Here is a 22265-nt window from a genome sequence, read left to right as displayed (position 1 = left end):
TGAGCTCGTCCACCACTTTTCCACTTTTCCACTGGACACTTGAATTCTTTCTACAAACATTCGAGTATCGATCAGAATCCTGTTACATAAGCAGGCGGCTTCATCCAGCGTGGATGTATGTAGTTTCCATGTTGACGGAACAATTTACGTCATTCGTACAATTCGGAAAAAGGAGCAGAAGGTTTTCCAGGGATCTGGAGTTGTGGCAGGAAGGAAATAAGATTCCTTATTGCACAATGAGATGCCAGCGCTGCCCACACTGGACTCCTGTGTCAGCAGCTCCAGCTCCACTCGTCCAACATCTACTGCTAATCATGAAACACGAGCTGCTTTAATTAGGCTGCGACAGGAGGAGACTGATTCTCCGATCATGTGCTTCACTCCCATGAATGTGTTTAATTGATACCACAGGACAGTGAGGATCTGTTTTCACTTTCATCAGCTGAACAGAGTTTTTCTTCGGTCTGAGTTGTGGATCGAGGAGCGTTATGACAGTTCAACAAATGTGATGTGGAAACTTTAAACCGTCAGCACTGAGAGAGGACGTCAGTGAAGCAGGAGACATCTAGTGGCCAACATGAGAAATGCAAAGTATTCCCATGTATTCGTAGGAGTGGAAATTGAAAACCAAGTGAAATAGTATTATTTTTATAGATGGGTTTTTAATAAAAAGAAGATACACCAAGATAATCGTGAGCTACAGAGATTCTGGGACCTTTAGCTAGCTTCATGATTGCTTCACAGCGACACGATTAATATGTCCCATTTCGAACCGCTCCTTCGACCACTGTTCCCAAATGCCTCTTTCCATTCCCGATCATTCTTAGAGCAGGATTCATTGTGCGGCAGGGACCAAGCTAACGAGCTAGCTATCCGAACGGTAGTAGCTGCAGCTGTTCAAGTAGCTAACGATGAAATCTCCTCTGTAGACCAGACGGCGTCATTTGGGCCGTCATGGTCAACGAGGCCCGAGTGGTGACCTCTGAATCCGACACAGCTTTTATGCTTTAATGATAGATTTTCAGCTTTGAAGTTGGTATTCAACTTCTTAAACTATCTAAATTCAGTATTATTATGATATATTTCCTGTTCAGCTTTAGGTGAGACAGACTTGTTCATGTGTACCTGCTGCAGTGCATTCTGGGACAGGCTCCAGTGGAACAGCCAATAGAGACAGAGGATAAGAGGATGGTTGACTGACTCTAAATATCATCAGGTGTTAAATAAGAGTGTAACAGTAGCTAATGAAGAAGTAGAAACGTCCGATGTACCTGGCAGCCGAGGAAGCAGATCAAAAGTCCACGCTTCCCTTTGCCCCCTGAGTTTCCTCCCAGAAGTTTCCATGAGACACCACACGAGGCAACATTTCCACTTCGAAGTTCCACTGCTTGGATTTAAGAGCTCAATCACATATGTTACACTTGGAAAAACTGGAACGGGGCAACGCTCTGGCCCAGACGAGCCAGTGAGCTGTTTCACATCCATGGAAAACGCTGCGTGAACCTGGAAAAAGTGGGTTTGCTCTGAGAAACACGGAAGTGCAAACTCGGCCGTCTGGACGGAGGCAGTTTTCCTTTCTTACGCGTGTGCCGCTCTCATTTGCTCATTCATAATTTGAGTTGCATAAGAGTTCCGTAACAGGGGAGGAATTTACATCTGGTAGACATGGCTGCCGCACGGCCACCCCCGACACGCCGGCCCTGTCCTCCGCGGTTCACAGAGTCACGGCAGTCACCTTGATCATCCAGCAGACTCCCTCACTCAGACTAATCCATGTCTCGATCCAGAGCAGATCCTCTGATTACCCCTCGTCCTCCTCCCCCTCCTCCTCCTCCTCCTCCTCCTCCTCCTCCCTGGAGACATACACACATTTTCCTATGAATGGCCTCGGCTCTGACATGATGATGTATAGGATCAGTCACTGAGGCCACGCTGAAGGCTCAGCACACAGAATATAGGATGTTTGACACAAGTCTGGTGTCCGTCAATTTACTGAATATCTTATCATATATTACATTGAGTATGAACTGCATGTAGAAGTATATTTAAAAGTTTGACATTTTAGGAAATAGAACCTGCCAACGAGCGACTCTACAAGTCATAAATTATTAACGAACAAGATCTAATGTTGTTATTTACACATAAAATATAATTTCTTGATCCTTGGAGGGGTCTGATTCTTTCTGTGTGGAGTTTGAATGTTCTCCATGCGTTAACCTGGGTTTCCTCCTCAGTCCAGAGACCTGCAGGTTGCTGTTAAGTTAATTGAAGACTCAAAAAACAAGTTTGTATAATGATCATTTTGAAAAATTGATTCTGGGATCTTTTTCAGGCCAGAGGATACAGCCTGTTTTTCAGATGGAAAATTCTTTGGCCAAAACCTGAGGTGAACTCGCAGGAAGCAATTCACGGCATTAAAACAGTTTCATGTAGTTTACCTCTGCTTTTATTCTGGTTTATTCTCCTCTGGTCTAACTGGTTATTAGCTCTGCCAGAGGAGGTTATGTTATGTTATGTCTGTTGCTTAATTACACAAAAAACTACCAAACCCATTTCCACCGTCCTGGCTGAAGGGACAAGGCCTGAACTTCAATGGAAGAACCCATCAAATGTTTATTAGACAACTTTTAAACAAATATTTTGAGCATTAACTTTATTCAGACTTCCTGTTAACACTGTGGCTGTGATGGTAAAACAGTGATTTTTCATAATAGCCCAATAAAAATCAGCTTTTCTGCCCAAATGAAGCATAAAGACAGTGGCTCCTCATCCTCATCCTCTCTGTCCTCCTGCACAATGGGAAGCCTGTTGTTATCAGCAGATCTTCACAGTATTAACGACCAAAGGTTTTAACTCATTAATCGGTTTTAGAGATAAACAGGGAACCTCCAGCTTTTCCTTCCCACTTCACGGTGAGACACCGAGGGCGCACTGGGATTTGAAGAAGCCTGATACGGCTCGACCGTGAAACTCAGAAGGGCTGAGGCGAGAAAAATCACTTCACACAAAGTTACACAACAGATTCTCATGTGATTCATTCAAAGAAAGCTTGAGTGTGGGTGACCTCGGGTACCCCCCCCCCCCATCCTCCCTCCCCCCCCCTGCTCCAGACAATGAAGTTTCATGTGAGGGAACGACTTGAGAAGCCTTAACGCAGATTCATCCAAAATAGAAAATACAGCCCCATCCTTCCATACCCCCCCCCCCCCCCCCCCCCCTCCTTGGATACAGACTTATATAACTTTTATTGCAATGGAGACCTTGTCCACGTGACTCCACTGGGGTCAGACTATGTAGTGGGCTTGTCTTGTTCAGAAGATGCTGCGGAAGTTTCCATGAGGACTTGGACACTTCCCTCACTGGGAACAATGGAATTCTCTATATCCATGTTTGAAAAAACTGACCACGACACTTTAAATTTAATCCCGAGCAAACTTTTTTTAGCCGCGTAGGTTTGTCATATTTAGAAATTAGAAAAAATAATAAACTGCGGGACAGGACAGTCTGGTTTTAAAAGTGCGTTAAGTAAATTGGAGTGTATCCTGTAATCAGACTTCAGCTATTTCCTTTTTTTCCCCCTCTCCCTCCCTGTCTCTCGGTGTCCTACAGTAATTTCTTCATCCCCACAATGAGGTTCTTGTGCGCTACTGTCTGAGAGAAGCCGCAGAAATGCCTTGGCGCAGCAGCCGGAGACGTCATGGATTCCTGAGTGTGGGGCTTTGCAGGAAAGCCCTGAGTCTCCGACATGGACCGGCTCCAGGTTTCCATGGCGAAGGCGCACAAACAGGAGGAAACACTGAGGGAATCCCGTTATTTTACAGCATTGGACCATTATAAACACCCAGAGCGGGGAAGGAAGCCGCTCTTGATACTCAAGTAATCCTTATAGAGCTCTGGGAAGAGGGACTTCATACCAGAACCGCTGCTGGAGCTGACTGGAGCTGGCCGCATGTCTTTTCGAACAGAAAGCGACTTTTACGCGCGGCTGCTGTTCGTCTCCTTCCAACACTTTTTCTAACTAAGGAGTTATTCTTCTGATATGTTTTTTAAAGGAGAGTGACTTTTCTTTCTTTTTAATTTTTTTTACAGTTTTGGTTATTTTATTTCTTCTTTTTTTTTTTTGTATTTCCCCCACACGCCTTTTTTCCACTTTTCTCCAGATGTTCAGAGAGACCTGGAGGCTGGCGCAGTACCACACCATGAGGTCGATGGATCAAGGTACTGCAGAAGTGTTGTGATTATCTGGTAATCAACCCATTTGCTTTCTAACTGATAGAGCGGTGTGTTAGCCTCAGGGCTGAAGTGATGTGTGGCTGGGGGGGGGGGGGGGGGGGGGGTGGATCCTGACATCACAGGGAATCTCCTACATGACTGACAGACTTTTGTTATTATTTATTCTGTCGTTAAATCCAACTAATCTTAATTTAAACTTTCTTTATTAATACCAGGAGTCATTTTGGACTGAATCTCATGATAACAGGAAAAGGATAAGATAATTTATGAGTTTCTATAAAGCTTTAAATACATATTTAATGACCGACATTAGTTTAAAGACTGAGAACAAGGAGAGCAACTCGTATATTTAAGATTTTTATCCTCAATTAGTTTCACAAGAGTCCACTCTGGTGCAGATTTAGTGTTTTGTGTGGTTGTCACTTGTCTCAGATGTTGTATCTTGTCTGACGCGACTATAAACTTTGTGATTGTGTTTATTTATGTTTATTTGTTTTAATTTAAAATGGAAAATGCACGTAAATGAACTTGCACGAGTCCATCATGTAAATGGGCCATGTTTGCCATCTGCATCCCCTCTGGCTATTACACTATCTGTGATTTGCTTTTCACACTCCACCAGAACAGAGTAATGGGATGTAACGCTGGCTATAAGCTCCATTATGAACATGTGTGGGTTTTTGCTGACAGAGCATTTACAGTAGGCCGTCGGCCCAGTGGGTGTAAGGCTACAACTGGAGGGAACGCCCAAGTTATGTGTGCGCTGAGTTGTGCGTAAAGTTGGGGATTCCCTCAGCAGAACCCGTGCGTTGAGTTCTCCCAGTGCCAAAGAAGAGGAGGAAGAGGAGGAAGAAGAGGAGGAAGAAGATATCCAGTCCAAGACAGGAAGAGAAAAGAGTGAATGGTAGATGTGTCAGTCCACGTTTTTCCAATCCACCATGTTTACGCACAGAGCTGAGGCGGTTTGTGGCGACGGGCTCGTTCGGCTCCGCGCTGTGTCAGTGCGACATGTCCAACACCCGGGGGCAGCACCACCCTGTCAGGAGCCTGCTCAACCCGGGGCAGATCATTCATCACCTCCATATCTGCCTTCTCCTCTTCACCGACGCATCCGCGGCTCAGGGGAGGCGCGATCCGGCTCAGCGGTGAACTCCAACACACACACACACACACACAGACACACACACACACACACACACACAAAACAGAAGTGTGATCACAGTCCCGCCTTCCTCCTCCGACAACAACCGAAACAGGAAACTTGTGCTCCACCGATGCATCACTTGACACTCGCGCAGGTTGTTCCCCCTGATCCACGTTTGCGCCACCGAAGCTTCAGCCGCTGCGCCCGAACCCAGAGGAGCCGCGAGCAGAACCCGGCACACAGATGAGCTCCTTTTACGACGAGAAGGACCTGGAGGAAGAGCTCAGTCGGGTCCAGTACCCCGATGACGACCTGGAGTTCGAGTACTTGTTTGAATATGAGCCGCCCGGCAGCGACTTCCCGGGAGGAGACGCAGGTTTGTCCGAGGATTTGTGTTGAGAGGCGAACTGAGCTCAGCTGCTTGTTTCGTTGTGTTGAAATCGATCCCGGTTTGTTTGTGTTGATGCACGAGAAAGACAAACAGGAAGTGAGTGTGAGTGGCTTCATGATGTGGCTCCTGACATCTGATCCCCACGTGAGGACAAGTGCACACGAAGAAGCTTTTTACATCTGAAGGGAAAAGTTTTTAATAATATTTTGTTTTACAGATGTCAGTTAAAGACGTGTATTTCAGGGTCTTTATGAAATAATGTGAACAATCTGTGGCTGTGTCAACACTTATGCTTTTTGAAATGTCTGTGCTAAGTTTGTATCTTTGCCCCCCCCCCCACCCCCCCTTTGCAGATGACCCCAACCTTGCATCCCACAAAGTCCTCAGCCCGGAGTCGGAGCAGGCCTTCCCCCTGGAGCAGGTCTCCCCGTACGGCCTCAAGTCCTGCAGCCCCCCCTACGGCGGGCACCACACCGAGGTCCTCTCAGGATATGACAACCAGGAGGCCAGAAACTACCTGGACAGCACCCGGCCCGCAGGCCTGGCGCTGAGCCCGCGGATCGAGATCACACCGTCCCGCGAGCACTACAGCCATGGTCGGGACTCCCTGCAGAACCACCACCTGAACATTAGCCCCAGACCCACCCTGACCGTGCCCGGCCATGAGAACCTGGCCTACCGGGAGCCCCAGTGCCTGAGTCCCGCCAGCAGCAACTCCTCCGCCAGCTGGCACTCGGAGAACTACTCCCCCTGGACGTCCCCGTGTGTGTCCCCCGGCAGCGGCCAGAACCCCGGTGACCTCTGCCCCCGGCTGCAGAACATCCACACTGGCTCCCCACGCACCTCCCCGGGCACCTCTCCTCGCACCAGCCTGATCGAGGACGGCCTGGGAACCCGCTCGCCCTCCTCCAGACCGGGCTCCCGCTCCACCTCCCCCCAGGGCAAACGCACCTACGACATGTACAGGAACCCAGGCCTGGTCCCTGGACACCGCTCCCGCAGCCCCTCCCCCCACAGCGGCCATGAGGATCACAACATCAGTGCCCACTACACACACAGCAGCCTCGCCGATGCCATGAACGGCTTTGGCGCCGGTCAGCCGGGCCTGGTGCCCACTAAGATAGTCAAGACGTCCAACCAGGTGTACGCCCTGTACCCGGAGAACCACGTGGAAGGGAACTTCCTGGTTTCCTGCGACCAGAAACCAGCTGCAGAGCCGTTCTTCGTCATCCCCCCAATCTGGTCCAAGCCACTGGTTTCCAGCATCTGCAGGTAAACCCATCAGGAAACCAGAACTCACTGCTGCTGGTTCACACACACACAAGATAAACTCAGATGTTCTGCTCATACTCTTGATCAGTTTGGTGATTTACTCTCTCCTCTGTGTCCCTTCTCGACCTGTAGCATCCCCGTGGCCTCCCTCCCGCCGCTGGAGTGGCCGATGCCCCGACGCACCGACCAGTACGAGCTGCACATCGACGTGCAGCCCAAGCCGCACCACAGAGCCCACTACGAGACGGAGGGCAGCCGGGGGGCGGTGAAGGCCCCGACGGGAGGACATCCGGTCGTGCAGGTAGGACCCCGAGCGTGTGTCAGTGCAGACGAGGGGGGGGGGGGGGGGGCGTCACGTCCTCCGGTGTTTCCCCCCTGACACCAGGACGCCTCACATGTGAGATGAGAGGATATTTCATCATACACTCAGCAGCTGCGGTTTGAGTTACTTTCCCTTCTTCAAACAAACAAATCATAAAGGAGGGCGCCCGACCCCCCGGACATGTGACGCGCTGCAGCCTCGTCACAGCCCTCCGAGCTGACCTGGGGTCAGCCGGCGACACACAGGCCCTCAGATTCCTTTTTTTTTTTTAAATCCTGCCCTCCAGCTTAAAATAGTCGGCTGCTGTGTGCCCTGACCACACAAACACGCCTGTGTCCGTGTTGTCGCTCACTTCCTCTTACACGCCGGTTTGTTGACTGTGGCTCTCGCACCAGGAAGCAGGTTCACAGCCTCTGGAGACATATTGTAAAAAGTGTTAGCGCCTGCTGCTCAGATAAATGTAGATTGTTGTGGGGGAAAGAAAACATGAGATTCAAACACAGCATGTTGAAATGAGCCGTGATAGAATTCTGTTGGAATAGGTCCTCAGAGACGGGGGGGGGGGGGGGGGGGGGAAAGAAATAATAGCGTGAAGAATCGAGATCCAGGAACTCAGGGTGGTTTGAAGAATGTAAAAGAACTTTATTTAAATGATAATAATAATCTTTATCTATTTAACACTTTAATAAAACCAGAGTTAACAAAGTGCTTTGAAAGAAACATGTTTTAATAACAAAAGAAATAATAAATAAACATGAAATCAAGTTTTTTAAAGAAGTTTTTAAAAGAGGTCCCGACTCTTTGAGCCTCTTCTCCTCGGGTCAAAGCCAAAAAGCCTTTTTCCATGTTTCAAACCACTTTGAGGTCCTGGAGTCTTCACACCATTATGTCTGGACACAAGTTTTCCCTCTCGTGTTTTCTCATGTCTTCCATGAGCTCCGGTGGTTTGAGGGACACCAGCCGCCGCCTCGCTCGCCTCGCTCGCCCCCTCGCCTCGCTCGCCCCCTCCCTCGCCCCCTCGCCTCGCTCGCCCCCTTTGCTCCTTTTCCATTTTCTGCCCGGTCCCCAGAAGGCCTCGCCCTGAGGTCAGCGCTGCCCTGGGCCAATCAGATGGTCAGGCCTCGGTCGGCCACGGCTGCACTCCTTCACCTCGTCGTTCCCTTCCTCCTCCTCCTCCTCCTCTCCTCTCCTCCTCCCCTCCTCCCCTCCTCTCCTCCTCTCCTCCTCTCCTCCTCCTGCCCTCGCTCTCTATGTTTTCCCTCCCTTGCTCTCTTTCTACGCGACCTCGCTCTCTCCACTTTACTTTTCCTACGCCGGTCTCTGTCATGACTCACTGCTCCTGCCGCTGCCATGGAGACTGGCCGGCCGCTCACATGGGCCTGTGGGGCGTTCAGTCGCCCCCCCCCCCCCACCCCCACCCCACCCCGCCCCCCCTCGTTTCCCTGTGTGTGTCAGTCAGCTGCCTGGAAAAGGACCCGGCACGCTCATGCTTCACGTGGCCATGGATTCTGTGAACATCCAGCAGCCTCTGTGAAGTGTGACAGTCGGATCATCTGCTTCTTATCGGGATTAAAAGGAAGTGTCCCCCCCCAGCCCCCCCCCCCCCCCCCCCCCGTGACCTTTCTAACACTGAAAATCAGACAGTGCTGCGAAACAACACATTTAAAATAAGAAACCATATTTCTCTGTTTTGCTTCATAGTTAAACTGGAGTAATGTGTTTGCTTCACCTCCCTGCACCAGCTTCACTTGTGCACTTCACTGTTTGCATTGAGATGCAAGTCGATGCTTTGTGGTTTCTTGCAGGTTTCCTCAGGAGGAGCTCTCAGGTTAAAGGTTTCACCTCGTTGTGTGTCTGCCTCTGCGTCTTGTCTCCGGTTTCACAGTTTCACCCATCGGCTCTCTCTCAGTTTCTGCATCGGGGCATTAAACAGCGGTGCGATGCCAAGTGTGTCGCCCTCGCTGTCGATGTCAGGTTTTCAGTAAATTCTCCGAGCAGCTCAGAAACACTCGGAACACGTTGTGCAGGATGTGAGCCGGCTCCTGCTCGGGGCTGCAGAGGGGAGACTCGTGCTCTCACACGTGGGTCTGACACTGATTAGCCACCTCTGGGGGAAACCACATCTGGAAATGCAAAGCTGGAACAAGAGGCAGTGGAGTAACACAACCAGTTTTAAAGTTACACAAACATTTCTGCACACAAAACTGTATCTGTGTTACCAGACAGCAGGAGTTTGAATGTGAAGGAGTTTATGTCTTGTGTCCCTCAGCTTCATGGCTACCGAGGGAAGGAGCCTCTCGCCCTGCAGATCTTCATCGGCACGGCGGACGACCGCATCCTGAAGCCTCACGCCTTCTACCAGGTTCACCGCATCACCGGCAAGACCGTGACCACCACCAGCTTCGAGAAGATCCTCAACGGCACCAAAGTCCTGGAGATCCCCCTGGAGCCGAAGAACAACATGAAAGCAATGTGAGGTTATCGTCATTTATTTGAAGATTAATACTTGTCCGTGGCCGTCGGTGCTTATATCTTGATTTTCCTGGTGGTAGAATCGACTGTGCCGGGATCCTGAAGCTGAGGAACGCCGACATCGAGCTGAGGAAGGGCGAGACGGACGTGGGCCGGAAGAACACGCGTGTGCGTCTGGTGTTCCGTGTGCACATACCTCAGCCCGGAGGACAGCACGTCTCCCTGCAAGTGGCCTCGCATCCCATTGAGTGCTGTAAGGAACCACACAGAGAAAACACCCCGTGCCACAAGGGCCTCTTTATGAAGAGTGCTGAAGGTTTCATCAAGTTAACAAAACTTTATACAAAATAAACATCGTTAAAAAAAAGGAACCCGCATTCAAATGAGTGTGGAGCTGGGCTGATAGTCCAGAGTCCGGCTCACAGAGGTGTCTTTATGCCTCCAGGGCGTCCGTCCAGTGGGGGGGGCGCTGTGTGTACCTGTGTGTACACGGCTGCAGTAGTAAAGTGTGTGTTTGCGTACATCAGTGTGTGTTTTGTGTACACAGAGTTATTAAAACACCTGGTGTAATCAAAACTCAAACAACAAGGCCTGTTTGTCTGGATCAGCCTGACACCCGGGTTCAGATCCATCATATCAGTGACACGGGCAATAAGCTGCTGTCATCGTAAAATACACAACGCAGAATATAATCATATTTTTTATAATTGACCATCTGGTTTGTGATCACAGCAAAAAAGACCGAACTGTGCTCACGGCCCCGGTGTCGTAAAAACTGAACAGTGAAAAACCAATCAGGCGTGAAGCTGCTCCCAGTGACACCAGTGATGGAGTGTTTGAGGAGACGCTGGTGTCCTGCTCCTGCTCCTCCTCCTCCTCCTCCTCCTCCTCCTGGTTTCATCCAGGACGTGTTCAAAGGTCACAGCGTTTGTTTGCCGACGCCTCAGTTCGCCTCAGTGAGCCGAGGAACAGGGAGGCGCTCTGTTCAGATCCCTGCTGCAGCCGACAGATTCACTCCTCTTTGAATCTGCTTCTGATTCTGCAGAAAGACATTCAGCCCTGAAACACAGAGAGTTTACACTAACAAGTATTTATTAAAATACTTCGAATGGAATTTATTAAGACCAATGTGGACGTGTAGGTGATGATATTAGGGAGTAAAAGTTTCTGATCCTGATAATATATATTAAAATATTGGTATTATCAAACCCGGTATGAAGGAAATGTAGCTGAAGCTTGATATTTTAGAGTTTAATCATTAACTTTGTGTAAATAATATAATTTAAAAAACATGAGTACAACCAAATCTATTTGAATTTCCCCCCATTAGAGATAATAAAGTTACCTTGACTTTGAAAACATAAAGAACAGGAGGTTGCAACACATTGTTTTGGGTATTTTGATCTTATGGATCTTTATAAAGTAAAGTCCTGTGAGTTTGTTCAGATTTAAAGCTTTATAGTAGATAGTATTTATTATTATTATCTGATTGCATCGCAGTGTGAAGTGTGTCTCTCGTGTTGTGAGTCACTCAGTTGTGTTACTGCTCATCGAAGCTGGCAGTGAGGAGCTGGAATGAGTCAGCTTCACCTTTATGTTAAATCCGTGTCACTGGTGAGAAACCGGTTCAGTAGACTGGAGACTTTTTAAATGCAGCAGTTAACGATTATTTTAATTATAGACTGCTTTAAAACTCAAAGTTATTCCGGTTACAGTGAAAACATATCGAGATCTTTTGCAGTTTCTTTCATATTTAATGCAGGAAAAATGAATTAATCTGTCACTGAATGAGTTTCCTCTGCTGGTTTTGTTCCCGACTCGATGAATGACCTGCTGGTTTCCACCCTGCAGCTCAGCGCTCGGCTCACGAGCTTCCCATGGTGGAGAAGCAGGACCTGGACAGCTGCTCCGTGCTGGGCGGCCAGCAGATGATCCTCACCGGGCAGAACTTCAGCTCCGATTCCAAGGTCATCTTCACGGAGAAGACTCAGAGTGAGTGGCGGCGACACACGGCCGATTCCCTGGGAACCGAACCCGTGACTCCCTCTGTGAAACTCCCGCTTTGCCCGTTGCACAAGATAACGTCAGCGTCAGTGACTCACGAGCTGCAGAGTTTCCTATTTCACCAGCTTCACTGTATAGATGGAGCCGCCCGAGGTATTTGCATGATCCGACCGATAACAGCTGACTTCCTCCTGAAGCTCCTCTTCCTCCCCGACCTGCGTGAGGCTCAGGGAGGAAGAGGAGGCTCAGGGAGGAAGAGGAGGCTCAGGGAGGAAGAGGAGGCTCAGCTGGATCCTGTGTCGTGTGATTGATGGTTTGTTGTTTCATGTGCACGTGACTCTCTCTGAAGAATTTACCTTTAGCTCTCTCGTTTCACATCTTCTGCTCAAACTGATCAAACTGAAATGATTCAACCACGACTGGTGTGATACCAGTCTGACCTTTAACCAGTTGAATGTTGAACTTCTCCAAAGAGAGAGAGAGAGAGATTCTATCAGCTGCTGTGAATCAAGTCCACGTCTGTATTCTACTCTTCTCGACCTTTGCTGCTCAGATGTTCTTCACCGATGGACGGTTATGTAAAAATACATTTTTTTTTACACTCGGTGACTCACTGACTCCACAGCCGTGTGAGAACGTGGCTCTTCTAAGAGGCCGGCGCTCCACAGGCCTCCTCCTCTGAAGCTCGGACCTTCACGCCCCGGCTGCTTCTGGGTTCTACTCTTTTTTTTTTCTGCTCGGGGTTCCCTGCTGCCGTGTTACGACACACCACAGTGACGGAGAGTAGGCCAGAGTCGGAAAAAAAAGAAATGTTACGACGAGGGGATTGCCATTGTTTTGGAGAGTTTCTCTATGACACCGAGTTGTGGACGGGAGCAGCTGTGAAATCCCTCAGAATGAGACGCAGCTGCCTCTGGATCAGCTCCTCTGGATCAGCTCCTCTGGCCCAGCTCCTCTGGCTCTGGTGCTTGGACGAGGAGGGTTTGCACGGAGGAGAGGAAAAGCTTCCCCGGCCAAGTGGAGCCTGCTCCCCCCCCCCCCCCCACACCCCCAACTCTTCCTCCTTTTCCACGTCCACACACATTTATCTCTGGAGGCAGAACAAGCAGTCGGGGTATCCCTTGGAGTGGAGCTGCAACACAACACAAAACAAACGCCGCACACACAAAACGCCAAGAAAGCAGAAGTCCGTGGCCGTGTTTTGCCGGAGAGGTGGAGAGAGTTGATCATTAAAGTAAAGTTTAGAAGCTGGCGAGATGTGTGGAATCCCCCCTCTCCCTCCCTCTGACTCATTGGAGCCATGTGTTTGTAATTTGCAGTTTGACAGAGGGTTTCCCACAAACACGTGTCGGGTCGTGTGCTCTGGACTCGTGGAGTTTACTCCTCACGTCCGGTTCTCAGCCGAGTTTCACGGCCTCGTGTCCATTGAGGTGTTTCGGGGCTTTGTCTGCGTCGTGAGTGGAGACAGACGAGTCGTCCACAGACGTGATTGATGGACGTGCTCGGTGCCTTCAGGTGTGCTCGATGGGGAAAGAGGAAGAGATTTGAGAAGTGATAACGTGTCACAAAGAAGCTGTTCTCCGTTTGAACTCTGAAACAAACGTCACCGGGATGACGTAACGTTTTCTGGATTTGAAATAAACAAAAATGTGCTTTTGAGGAAACAAATGAAGACGTTTCTCCGTTGATTTGGATTCAGCGTTTTCCAGTTTGCAGATTTGTTTTCGTACATCTTGAAACACTCGGTCTAACTGCAGAGATCATTACTCAGATCAGCTTCTCACTTCTCTCTCTGCTTCCTTCTAGACGGGCAGCAAATTTGGGAAATGGAAGCAACGGTGGACAAAGATAAAAGCCAGCCGGTACGTATTCAACACCACACAGTTCCCTAAACACTCACATGATGCCTGTAACACACACACACACTTGTCAGCTGTCAGGAGGTGTAGAGTCTCAGTCCGAACCTCATGGAGGTCCTGTCCCTGTCCTGCAGAGCATGCTGTTCCTGGAGCTGCCGTCCTACCGGGACACGTCCACCTGCCACCCGGTCAAAGTCAACTTCTACGTCATCAACGGCAAGAGGAAGCGCAGCCAGCCCCAGCACTTCACCTTCACTCCTCTGGCCTGTGAGGACACCTCCATCACTCACTTGTTTCAGTTTGAGAACACATGAGATGTTCAGTGAGATGTTTACATGGATTTCTCTTCCTCCAGCTCCATCCATCAAGACGGAGCCTCTAGACGAGTATGAGGTCGACCACATGGGCTTCTCTGTGCCTCAGATCCTGGGCCTGTCCCCTCACCCGTACTACCACAGCCCTCGCGGCGTCCTCCACCCGGACAACGGGCTGGTGTCCAGCCTGTCCTCCTGCCAGCGCCTCAGCTCCAGCCTCCCGAGCCAGGACGCTCGCTTCCTGCAGCAGAGCCCGGCCATCGTCTACTCCCGCGGGGGAAAGAGTCTCAGCGGCAGCCAGACTCTCTACCAGCAGCCCGGTGGTATGATGCCCGACCCGCACCGCTCCGTCCTGGTCCACACCGGCTCCCCGGCTCAGTCTGCAGGTCCCCTCGGAGCCGGCCAGCACCCCTCCATCATCCAGTTCTCCCCCACCAACCACCACCACCTGCTGCGGGGGGGCGACCCTCAGCCGCTCAGCGCCCCCCCGCAGCCCGACCCCCAGCAGATCATCTACTGCGACGGCTACTCCCCTCGGTCGGCCGGGGGCCACTCCCCCGCCCCCCCCCCAGGCCCAGGCCGACGCCACCCACCCTCAGCACTACCCCACCGTCATCCAGCAGCAGCCGCCCTACATGCAGAAGGCGCCGCTGAAAAGTCGGGCCCCCCCCGGCGCCGGGGAGATGGAGGCCCCGGGCGACGGGCAGAGGAGGGTGACGGTGAAGGAGGAGAACCTGGACCAGGCCTACCTAGATGATGGTGAGTGTAAGTTGTTGCTTTTATTCTCCGTGTGAGTGGGATCGCTCCGGTTGTGTGTTCGTGTCTCCATCGGCTGGACAAGCAAAGTGATGGATGTGTGTGTAGTTCCCTTCTTCTCAAAGAGACGGAGGACAGAGACGTGACTTCTCCTGAAGAACAATTCAAGGATATTTACATCACCTGCACCTCCTCCTCAACGTGCTGCAGCCTCAGCCCTCACTGTGAAAACAACCCTGGGCCTGGAGGTGCAGCTCTGTTCCACTCAAGGTGGAAATAACAGGGATTCTGACTCATGTGTTTATACTTGTGCTTGTCAGCCTCATTAGCCTCTGACTGAATTGATGTCAGGCCACATCCAGCAGCAGCCGGGAGGTGGAGGCTCTTCCCTGTTTCACAGTGAAAGGTCCTGAACATTATAATAAACACGGTGATGCAATGTGTTTCTTCTGCAGCCGGTGTCACTCAGGTGAGGTTTAGAGGCGGTTTGTCATCGGGGCGGGGGGGGGGGGTTCACCTGGCACCGCCGCACATCAGGAAATGATCTCTCTCGCCCCACTGGCCTTAGAGACGAGAGAGGGAGGGAGGAGTGTCACTCTCCCGGCCGCCCGGACGTGTTGACACTGTTATGAAATGAAAAAACAACCTCCATGGTAACCATTGTGAACCAGTGGAACGGGCTGCCTGGGAGAGCTGGGGAAAGCCTCTTTGTTTGTTGTAGTTGGCCGGGGCCCGCTGCTTGGCCTCACGCCCCTCGGTGCTGTGGGGTGGGGGGGGTGGGGTGGGGTGGGGGGGGGGGGGGGGGGGGACCCACCGGAGGATTAGCCTTCTTTCCGACCGCGGGATCCTGCCAATCTGGCAAAAGCAAATTCCTATTTGCAGCTGCGCTCCTCCAGAAATCCATCCAGCCTGATCCCGGTGAGATAGCAGGAGGGTGGAGGGCACTCTGCAGGAAAGGGAAAGGGAATGTGTGTGTCTGTGTGTGTGTCTGTGTGTGTCTTTGTGTGTTTCAATGGAAAATATTAATCTGAGTAAAAAAGGCCGGCGGTGGAATTTGTGTTTGTTGGATGGAGCTTGCAGGTTTCCCTTTGGCAGTAAACACCAACAGTTTGAGTTATGGAGCCGGAGGGACATTGGTTCGGTGTCTCGGGTTTGATCCTCCTGTTATCGAGAGGTGATGGAGGGTCGGTCCGATGAAGAGCCTCTGCGTCTCTGTTCAGATTCATTTCATTCACTTTAGCTGAGCCCAGAGGAAACAGGATCTTTGTGTCTCTTTCTCAGTCGACACATTAATCTGCAGATTTGATGAAGCTGAATCTGTTTATGGAAACTGATGCAGTGTGTTTGCACTGGAGCCAAAGGCAATATGGACTTTGTGGGATCCAATGCAAATATTCAGGAGTAAAAACACATTTATATAAATGGTAATACTTCCCAAGATATCGTAATTAAACCTTTAAGACGGAGAAAAGTAATAAATAAATTATTACAGTCTTTAACCATCTCATTTATGAAGAAGACATAAAGGGGAACTTCCTGAAAATTCAAAAACCACCTTTTTTTTTCAAAGATAAAAAATTCCCTGTGTGTTTGGGTGCAAAGGTGTCGAACCTGTGATCTCGACCACAGAACAGTCATCTGGGTTCTGACCCTCAAGCGTTATCACTGGTGTGTTTCCAGTCTGCACTCATCTCTGGAGCCGGGGCGATGCCACATCCTGGTATCGGCGCTGACTTGTGGTCAGTAACCGTCACATCTGCCTGAGCCGAGTCGACCTCAGTGACGAGAGCTAAATGAAAGTTTGTTTTGGTATCGGGATCGAGAATCACTCCCACGACTGAGATCTTCAGGTTCCCATGAATCCTGCTGCTGCTGCTCGAACCGGCTTCTGTTTCCTCTGATCTGCTGAACCCGAGACACACAGGGAGCTGAGGCCTCGCTTCACAGAAAGAGACTAAAACAGAAACAAGGAGCCACTGGCGAGAAGCGAGTGACAGATTTAGTGGGTGTGGAATAAAGCCCGGAGGCAGTGGAGCGGGGGGGAATTGTTCCAGCAGGTCGAGATCAGCGGGGCAGGAGAGATAGAGCACATAGCAACAGCCCGGTGGACTCGCATTAGTCTCAGCTCACTTCCAGGCCATTGGAACGGCCTGATCAAATACAGGAGTACAACTGATCCAGGTGCTGCCGTGGCCGCAGGGAGGGGACGGCTGCTGGTTCAGCAGGTTGGACATTTGGGCTCTAGAAGGATCTGAAGACAGACGATGCTGAGACAAGGGGGAGACAAGGGCTGCACTGAATTTCACACACTCACACATATCTGTTCATCGAGATCCATGAATTATTTCATAGGAAAACAGTAAAATTGTCTTAAAAATCTTAGGTTCAAACACACAAACAAAGAAAATCAACAGAGAGGTGTAATTGAGTTGTAATCATCTTGATCGCCCCCTGGTGAAGCTAAAAAAGTCAAACTACACAATTAATAACTTATTTCAAGATGTTTTTAATTGTTTCAGGTCGTTTTCATCAAACTGATGCGAGTTCAAGTGTTTGACTCCTGACAAAACATCATAATTTATTACTTTCTGAAAAAGTTCCCAAAGTGTCTTTATCATATTTAACATTTAGGCATTTCTGCTATTCCACAGGATCTCCCTTTAATAACTCTTGTAAATAATAATGTTCTGTTGAATTCCCTGAACCTCCTGACATATATATATATATATATATATATATATATATATATATATGTTTTTTATGATATGATCAAATACCCAGTTGTTGAAAGTTGGAACCGTTTATTAACCGTGGCAAAAATATTGTGGAATATATTTTAGCACAGAGAGGATTTGGATTCATTCTAGACGTATTCACAGCCAGGCAGGGGGGGGGGGGGAGAGAGAGAGAGAACTAATATATGAACAACCTGAACTCATGGTCGCGTGTGTGACGATTGTTTTAAGACACAAAATGAGCCACACTGGGTACAGTGGTTATGTTGGTGGTTTACTGTCAGTCCAGTAACCTTCTCGTGTGTCTCTGTGGTTTGCAGCCTCATTACGATCGATTCGGTGACACACAAACACACACACACACACACACACATACTGTATGAACATGCAAATACTTGCATACACACACACACACCTCCCAGCCCTCGCAGCAGGCGACTGAGCCACTGTACAAGGTCTCTCTCTCTCTCTCTCTCTCTCTCTCTCTCTCTCTCTCTCTCTCTCTCTCTCTCTCTCTCTTCCCCCCCCTCCCCCAGTCGGCTTGTCAAACAGAGCAGCTCATTGGTGCAGAATCCCGGAGCCAGACGTTCACCTACTGAGGAGAGTAGTGTTCCCTCCGCCAGCCGCAAACAGCCGCTCAGTGCCAACCCTTCATCAGCCTGAGCAAAGCCCCACTGTCTGTGTGCCCCCCCCACCCCCCGCTGCGGCGCTCCTGCTTCTCCTCTGAGCTGGTTTTATGCTCAGGGAAAGCAAAAAAAAAGAAAAGACCAGTAGCACCACTGGGGGGATGAAAGTCTCTTTCAGGAATTAGGTGTCAGAGGGAATTCCACTACAAACTGAGCTGAACAGGGAGGCCGGTGTTGTGACGACAGCTGAGCGCCGGCTTCTGGCTGCCGCGGCCCTCGGATGCCGCTCGGGGCCGTAAACTGTTCTCAGGTCTGCTCGTCCACACATCTGCAAACCATCAAACCTGGAGAAGCACAGACACAAACTGGTCTGTTGGCTGCCGGAGCATCTCTGTGGGATTTCTTCATTAGATTTCAAAACACTTTTCTGTGTTGGAGCTACTGCCGTAATTAAAAATCATATTTTGCCTCCCAGTCCAAATTGTCTTGTACTTTATGAACTTGAATATCAACTTGCCACTTCCCTTGAAGCTAAGTTAGTGGTGAGACGTCTGGGATCTGATCTGAGACCTGTGTTTTAATAGTCGCGCCCTTTCCCCTTCGCTGACACGTAAATCAAAACTCTGCTCAGCCACCAAATCATTTTAATATCTCCACACTCTTTCCTCTTTCACACATTAATCACATTCTAACATACACATGTTTTAATCTTACATCTTTTCCACTGTTGCCCAGAACCATGGTGACAAAATCCCCAGACCCGACGCAAAAAGCTTTTTTGGCCCAGATTGAAAATACTTAGATTACTCATCGGGCCCTAATGAGTTCCCTGAGGCCCAGTGGAAGAGGTGGCACCAGTCTAGAGCGTCTCCAGTGTACCCAGTCCCACACAGAGGCCTCCAGGCTCCAGATAAACACCAGAGCCAATCACAGGCGGCGTGGCAGATATCTGGAGGGATGACATGTCACACATAGCTGGCGTTCCTTCCTGCGTAATGTAGAACTACCTGTCGCCACTCCAATGTGTCGGCTGTGTGAGCAGCTGCAGCGGGGGGAGGGGGGGGGGGGTGCACTTACACTTATTCTATCGGCACTTACACACAAACACAAACACACAAAGTAAACACTGGAAACCTGGAGAAAGTGAATTACTCCTCCTCAAATCCCCCCCACATGTGTTACTTCTTCTAAATGCACCACAAAGGTTTTTTTATTCCCCCCCCTCCCCCCCCCTTTCTCGTCCTGACTCTATTTTTAGAAACGTGACACATGTGAAAGTTTCCATTTCAACGCTCTTCCTCTTCTGTTGGTGTGTGTGTGTGTGTGTGCTCCTCTCGATCCGAGCGACAGGAAGTAATCACTTGTCACGCACTTGCAAAGCTCTACCTCTAGTGGTGGGGCAGCAGTAGTGCACGTGACGCTGCTCCGTGTGCAGAATGCATGGACTCATGATTATCATCTTTAGAATTGTGAGTTTTTTTAAACACTGATATTAATCTTTTTTGTCTCTTTTTGCTTTGCAGTGAACGAGATCATAAGGAAGGACCTGACGGGCGTTCAGGCCAGAGGGCAGACATAGAGACACAGAGAGGCCCGAGCCCAGCAGCAGGAGATGACGACAACACACACACACAAACGCACTCCCCTGACACACAAACAAACACGCAAATTAGACCTAGAAACCTCAACTCTGGGTGTTTCCTGCAGTAAACCCTGAAGAATGCTGCAGGTTCCAAACCCCTCGAACGTGCCTTATTCTCTCCATCTCCTCATCAAGGAAGATGAAAAATAATAAATACACAACTCCCCCGACCACCAGCAGCCACACTTTGCCTCTCACTCGTGAATGAAGCTCTTGCAGCAGTTTCTCTCTATCGCACCAGAAAACTCACCCCAGAAAAAACATATCAGATATTTCTTCTCTTGACCCCCAAAAAATCTGTAATTCTTCTTGCACAAAGTGTGTATTTGTTATTTCTCCTTGTGTGTAACTTTGCAGTTTTTACATGCAGAGCGTCTGAAGCTGATCATCTCAATCATTAAAGTGCAGTTTCTCTGAAAGTGAAGCGCACGCTGCCTTAACCATAAAAATCTATCGTGACGTCCCCGATATGCACTGTTTTCAATGAGAGGGGCTCGATGCTATTACTTTGTTTTATATAATATTGAGTCATGTGAATAATGTACCATTTTATATTCCTAAAATATATATTGCATTATATTCAGGTGAGATTTTCTAAACGATTTCTACGCTCCAGTGGTTTTTGTGTTTAACATCATTTCACTTCTGAAGTTTGACTCCGGAAAGCTGAAGATTCAAAGGTGGTTTTCTTTCTTTTTATTTTTAATAATCAACTTGTATTTGTCCGTTTTATTCGTATTTTTCTGATTTGTCATAACATCTTAATATCCAAGGCTTATACTGTGTGTGTACTGTTGTGTAAATTGTGTGTTGTGTTGGATTTGCAGTCCACCTGTAATGTGCCGTCACATGTAAAGATTTTATTTTCTGTCGGCACAGTCTGGATTACTGATGAAGAGCAGCAGTTTGAAAAAACATATTTTTGTAATATTTTGTTCTATTTCACTGAGTGAATTGAACCTTAAAAAAAGTGCCATTTATATGATTATAAAAGAAAACAAGTGATATAAGAAAAAATATAAATATAAGACTGAATCTCAATGTTTAATATTTAGTATGGACCCTATTTGATAAGAAGATTATATTTTGTAATATTAGCAAAGCTGATATTGATCTATTGATGGTATTTCTCATTGAGCCAGTTCAGCACAAGTGCATTTGACGTTTCTTGAATGTAATCAATATATATATTATTTTTGTTTTTGTCCCCTTCCCTGTAAATATATGACACAAAGTGCGATTGTTAAAGTTTAAGTGGAATTTTATGCATATTTTATCTGTTTATAATTCAGTTATCATATCTTTCATATGTTTTATTTCAATGTTTTTGTCTGAAGGGAATTTATGATCTACGTGACCCTCAACTTGTTAAAGTTTCTCCTTAGTGGGTTCTATTTTTGTTTGTGCATTTGTTGTTATAATTATTATTATAATTTTACAGTCCTTAAAGAAGTCTTTGTTAATGAAGGGTTTATTAAAATTGTCTTATTTTATTGTCCGTGTCGATAGCTTGTCCTGTATTTGTTTCATCTGGAGTCTCACACGACTTTGTTCCACCTTTTGAAAAGTCTGTCTCATGCTATTTTTGTATCCTTAAAAGTAGAAATAAATAATAACCACATACGAGTCAGTTGTCCTGGTTTTTAATGAATCATCTTCAGCAGATATGATTTTTGAAATGAATCAACGACTGTAGGGAGAAGGTTCTGGTTCTGAACCGGTGGAGTTTGCCTGTTCTCCCAGTGTCTCTGTGGGATTTCTCCAGCGTCCAAATTCAATAACCTGCAGCTGTAAGTGGTTGTTAGTCTCAGTGCGTCAACCCCCCCCCCCCCTACCCCCTCCCCCCCTGCAGCCCTCAGGGGATAAACAGTATAAATATATAAATAATGAATGAATTAATAAATGAATCGAATATTGAATTTCACCAACAACACGGGTTCTGTTGGTGCCATAGAAACGTGTCTCCTCTCTCTCCGGTGGCTCCTGTGAGAGGAAAACTGAAAATGAATGGACTCACAGCAGACAGTGACTCATCACCCCCCCCCCCCCCCCCCCCCGTCCCATCCTGAGCCGAGCCGAGCCGAGCCAGGAAAAGAACCAGGCCTGGGAGACCCGACGTGTTTGTTTATAATCACAGCAGCATCAACACATCCAGGACTTGAGGTGGAACCTGTTGACACACGTGTCCTCGCAGACGGACTCCGGCTCCGATTCGCCCTCAGACAACAAACAACAACAAACAACAACAAGCACCAGGGGCCTCGGGTTGCCATCGCGACGGCTTGTTTGGGGCTGTGTGAATGAACCCTGTGTTCAGGAAGTCTCTAGTTATGACATCACCATTGAGGACGCAGCACGTGGGCCTCAAGTCCCCCTGCCCCCCCCCCCCCCCCCCCCCGGCCCACTCACACAGATATGCCACGATGACTCACGCGGCCTTTAGCGCCCGATGGTGTAATGAGTTCGGCCCCGAATACAGATCCACTGTGCGAGCT

The 22265-nt window shown here is 48.8% G+C and overlaps 1 protein-coding gene across 1 annotated transcript; it reads left to right on the top strand.

The window, feature by feature from the left end:
- Nucleotides 1-5343: 5343 nt before the first annotated feature.
- nfatc2a (nuclear factor of activated T cells 2a) lies at nucleotides 5344-21396 on the top strand. The gene is given in 11 exon segments (XM_053424956.1): nucleotides 5344-5753; nucleotides 6122-7040; nucleotides 7173-7341; nucleotides 9632-9834; nucleotides 9915-10087; nucleotides 11686-11826; nucleotides 13645-13700; nucleotides 13832-13964; nucleotides 14053-14573; nucleotides 14575-14776; nucleotides 19652-21396. Coding segments are annotated over 11 exon segments (2706 nt in total). The 5' UTR covers nucleotides 5344-5620; the 3' UTR covers nucleotides 19708-21396.
- The last annotated feature ends 869 nt before the right edge of the window (nucleotides 21397-22265 follow it).

Source organism: Pleuronectes platessa, chromosome 6 (assembly GCF_947347685.1).
Source record: "Pleuronectes platessa chromosome 6, fPlePla1.1, whole genome shotgun sequence".
Lineage (NCBI taxonomy): Eukaryota > Metazoa > Chordata > Actinopteri > Pleuronectiformes > Pleuronectidae > Pleuronectes > Pleuronectes platessa.
This window is presented reverse-complemented; position numbering and strand designations above follow the sequence as displayed.